We start from the raw sequence: 5,005 nt of genomic DNA, 5'->3' as shown, positions 1-5,005 counted from the left end.
CTGAAATACAAAAATAAGAATTAAACATCTCTATAAGAACATGAGAATTTATTTTGCATGTATTTTGTTTTGCTTTACTGATTCAGTTACCATGATATATGGATAAATTATTGATGTTCATGATGAGTTGTATATATCTCTATACTTACTGTTGTTTTAAACAACTTTACTCCATGTGATTCCTAACATATGTGTAAATCACGTCAAAAACAGCTCAAAAATATTAGCCACTACATGTCTTCTCTTCCTGCAATCTGCTGTTCACTACCTGTTTTAGGGCAAATCTGTCTCAAGTACAGCCTCAACAAGACAGAGCATAGAAAGCAGGCGTGGGGCATACCATGGGGCCTGAGCAGGATAAGGGCAGCGAGACAAAAAGGAAGCCTGGGTTGCATTTTTTATTCACGTAGCAGCTTACAAAGCCATTTCATCAATAACCCCTTCTCTCTCACATTACATCTAAAGCTGGGTTCACACTATGTATATTTGAGGCTGTATTTGTGAGGCTGTATAGCAACCAAAACCAGGAGTGGATTGAAAACACAGAAAGGCTATGTTCACATAATGTTGTAATTGAGTGGATGGCCGTCATTTAATGGCAAATTTTTGCTGTTATTTTAAAACAACGGCTGTTATATTGAAATAATGGCAGTTATTTACCGTTATATGATGGCCATCCACTCAATTTCAACATTGTGTGAACAGAGCCTTTCTGTGTTTTCAATCCACTCCTGGTTTTGGTTGCTATGAGGACCTGACTTGAGGACCAAATACTGCCTGAAGTATACAGTGTGTGAACCCAGCTTAAAAAAGTATACACTGCAAATTATACTGCAACACAGTGCGGCTTGATCAGTGCATTTCCACAAGCACTATGTCTTGTCATAACAGAGAGGTGTATGTGATGTGCTGTGATTGGCTACAAAAGTATAAGAAGTCCATGTACGTGTACTACTGGCAAATAGCCCATCCCTCTGTCCCTGAAACTGAGTGACCTTATCCCTTTCCCGCACAAGGGCGTAACTGTACGTCCTCATGAGCGTGGGGGAGTTGTGATCCCGGGTGCCGCTTGTAGCCAGGGACCGCAGCAATTAGCGGGCACGGTCCAATCGCCGTGCCTGCTAATTAGCATTTAAAATGCAGCTGTCAAAGCTGACAGCTGCCTTTAAAATGCTGCTTTGCCACTTCCCTGGTGTCTAGTGGGGGGATTACCCCCCCGCGACGTGGTCGCGGAGGAGCGATCCCCGCATCTGGTCCCATAATGGCACTGATCCCGGCTCGACACTCTATTGTTTTCGGCTGCAGCAGCCGAAAGCTATAGAGTGCCTATCTCATGGATCTAAGCAGTATTACTATACTGCGTAGATCTCTATGAGAGATCAGAGCAGGCATACTAGAAGTCCCCCAGGGGGACTTCTAGTATGTGTGTAAAAGAGTAAATACATGTTTTTTTATGAATAAAAAATTCCCTCCCTAAAAGTTTGAATCACCCCCCTTTCCCCATTTTATAAATTAAAATAAATAAATAAACAAGCATATTTGGTATCGCCGCACGCGTAATCGCCTGAACTGTTAAGTTATCACATTAAGTTGCGCATTTTTGGTCACATCAAATCCCGAAAAATTGCAATAAAAAGCGATCAAAAGTCACATATGCGCAATCAAGGTACCGATAGAAAGTTTAGATCATGGCGCAAAAAATTACTTCTCAGACAGCCCCATAGACCAAAGGATAACAGCGCTCTATGCATAGTAATAGAACAATTTTAAAGGAACATTAATTTATTAAAAAGGGTTTTAATTTTTTAAAAGCCATCAAATAAAATAAAGTTACACAAGTTACATATTGTTGTAATCGTAACAACTTGAGAAACATGCAAAACAAGTCAGTTTTACCGTAGGGCAAACGGCGTAAATACAAATACTCCTCCCTCCTTTGGGGGACCTAATGTGTCCTTGCATTATTTGGGTGGCCCATTGATTTCAGATGACATAATGTAACTCTACAGTGGGAACACTAACTAACTGGTTTCCCTGCAAATTACACATTATTCCTAGTTAAAGGCATTTTCCAGGCAAAATGGACTGATTAATTACAGGATAGCTCCTCAGTCACTGACGGGCAGGTTGCCAGCACCTGTGCTAGCCTGCTGTTTGGTGCCTGCACTACACTGGGAACAGAGTTTGTCTCTGCCCATTGTGTAACCATGGCAATGTGTAACTGCATCCCAGGTCCTGTTCAAGTGAATAGGAGCTGAGCCACAGCTGCTGGTTGCCACTGCTACACAATGAATGAAAACATTCTATTCTGCTTTATATACACATATAGTAATAGTTATAGACATTCAGTTGCTGTTGGTGAAGTTCTCTAAATATGCTTTCTTCTAAGTCTAAGCCTTATTAATTTGTTCTCAATATGTTTACAATTATGTTGGTGGGCGGGTGGCGCTCTTTTTTGGCACAATCTTTCAAATATGGCCACTGTCTGTATGATGCATATCTATTTGGCTTGACAAAGAGGCATTATAACTTCAAAACGCCTTCTCTTTATTTAGACAATAAAAATATTCTTCATCTATTAATGTTTCTCCTGGCCTCCATTGGGCCTGCGTCTCCGTTTGAGATACTGCTGCATCGGGAATCTCTCCTGATAGCATCAAGCTATTATGATACCCAGGGACGTGAGTGGCTCCTGGTCCAGGGGAACATGGAGCGGCTGCATCAAGGACTCTACTTTTTGCTGTCTAGATGTTGTGCTCTGAGCGCAACATCACCAGGTGACCACTTTCCTCACCCATTAACATCTTTTTATTAATTACTTCAGATTCACCCATTGGAGACCTATTGTGTTTCTCCTAGCCTTTCTCCACTCCTACGCCTGAGCCTTACATGGAAGGCATGTGTTTGAAGGATCTTTCAAAATATAACTCTTAACAGAGGTCTCAATTGTAACCAACTGTATGTGTCTTCCATAGGACCCTTTATGGGATTAAAACCAACTCCTGATTTTAGAGGAACATCTCTGTATAGTCATTTATATGAAAATGATTCATATAACGTCTGCTAAATGGGGATTATACTTACGGCACAGATAAAGCAGGTATCATGCCAGGTATGTCCAAGGGCCTCAATGAATTTGTCACCTGCTTCAACAGGAAAATCGCATCCATGGCATTTTGTACTAAACAAAGCAACATAGTCTGGAAAAGACAAAGCATAGATAACGCCTTAATAAACCTCTGGTGATCTTAACATGAAATGGCAAAAAATATTATTAGAACTAGAACTATATGTGCACAAATCTATTTCTGGCAAATTTGTTTGTAATTATTTCTTATCTTTACATTTCCTTACTTTGTAATATAACTTTATTAAAGATTTTCTACAGTTTTACATTAAGTGGCAGCTATTAGGTGCAGCACAGACCCTCTGCTGCCGCAAATGGCTGTGTGAAGCACTGCACTGCACAAGCCCTGATCCTGGTATAGAACATACTGTTAGTGCTGCTGCATTAAGGGTATGTGCACACTACGCAGCGGGTTCTGCTTCAAGTTCCATCTGTCCCATTACCATTGAGTTGAGGGGACATGTATCAAGCAGTGTACCTTGTGTTTCTTAGCATCTTTTGGCGTATGTGTGATGTGCACAGACCTTCGTCAGATTTACTAAACAGTGTAGCTCGGTGTATGTGTGATTATGACAGCCTACGCCTGTTTTTGCTTTCTTGACTCTTGTGGGCATGGTTATTCGTAAGAATTTTTTCAGCCGGGATTTATTATGTGAGAATTTTGAAATACAGTAAAACCTTGGTTTCCGAACACCTCGGAGTTCAAACAATTCGGTTTTCGAACTAAATTTCCCCCTGAAGTTTTGCTCGGTATCCGAACATTGCTCGGTATCCGAACATGATGTTCAGCTGACAGTTAGAGATGTTCAGCTGCGGGGGACACCCGGTAAAGAAGTGGGGAATCCCATCATAATGATGGGATTCCCCACTTCTTTACAGGGTGTCCCCGGCAGCTGAGAGGAGCAGGAGCACGGCGGCAAGTTTAAATAGCCGCCCGCTCCTGCCTCTCACTGCGGGGACAGGCTGTAAAGAAGCCATCTCCCAGCGCTGTCCTCCTGTCTCTCCCCACCAGCCCCTCCGCCCCCCCGCCGGCCCGGAGCGCTGTACACCCCTATAGACTGCGGCGCGCCCGCAGCCCCGCTCACCAGCTTCTTGCTCCCGCTGTTCCCCGCCGCCTCTGCAGACTCTCTCTTACCCTGCAGAGGCGGCGGGGAGCAGCGAAGCAAGAAGCTGGTGAGCGGGGCTGCGGGCGCGCCGCAGTCTATAGGGGTGTACAGGCTGGGTAAGTTTATTGGAAGCGCCCCGGGACGGCGGGGGCTGGTGGGGAGAGACAGGAGGACAGCGCTGGGAGCCGGCTTCTTTACAGCCTGTCCCCGCAGTGAGAGGCAGGAGCGGGCGGCTATTTAAACTTGCCGCCGTGCCCCTGCTCCTCTCAGCTGCCGGGGACAGGCTGTAAAGAAGTGGGGAATCCCATCATTATGATGGGATTCCCCACTTCTTTACAGGGTGTCCCCCGCAGCTGATTGGAGCAGGAGCACGGCGGAAAGTTTAAATAGCCGCCCGCTCCTGCCTCTCACTGTTGCGGGGGATGTGGAGTGTTTTTGCACTCTGTGGGCCGGGTGCTCTGCACCTGACCCACGGAGTGTAAAAACCAATTAATCACATTTACATTGTTCCCTATGGGAACTTACAGCTCGGTTTTCGAACTGCTCGGTTATGGAACAGCCTTCCAGAACCAATTATGTTCGAAAACCGAGGTACCACTGTATATCATTTTTCGTTAGCATCTGTACTCCAGTCCCAGGGTAGAGGAACTTTCCTAACTAAGGTCAATTCATGAATACCTGCAGTAAAATGTGCAGCGCCAGGGAAGCTATGGCAGGTGATTTATGAACCAACATGTGAATGTTTCTAAATACCTCACTAGGCTGCAAACAT

The 5,005-nt window shown here is 44.4% G+C and overlaps 1 protein-coding gene across 10 annotated transcripts in view; it reads right to left on the bottom strand.

The window, feature by feature from the left end:
- Positions 1–5,005, bottom strand: part of LDB3 (LIM domain binding 3) — a 136,494-nt gene that overhangs the window by 5,648 nt on the left and 125,841 nt on the right. For all 10 annotated transcript variants that reach the window (XM_069980645.1, XM_069980648.1, XM_069980650.1 and 7 more), the window contains one exon: positions 3,085–3,200. In XM_069980645.1, the coding sequence (XP_069836746.1) occupies positions 3,085–3,200 (116 nt within the window). The remainder of the gene's footprint in view (positions 1–3,084; positions 3,201–5,005) is intronic.

This window comes from Dendropsophus ebraccatus, chromosome 8, assembly GCF_027789765.1.
Source record: "Dendropsophus ebraccatus isolate aDenEbr1 chromosome 8, aDenEbr1.pat, whole genome shotgun sequence".
NCBI lineage: Eukaryota > Metazoa > Chordata > Amphibia > Anura > Hylidae > Dendropsophus > Dendropsophus ebraccatus.
Note: the sequence above shows the minus strand (reverse complement) of the source record. Positions and strands in the feature narration are given on the sequence as shown.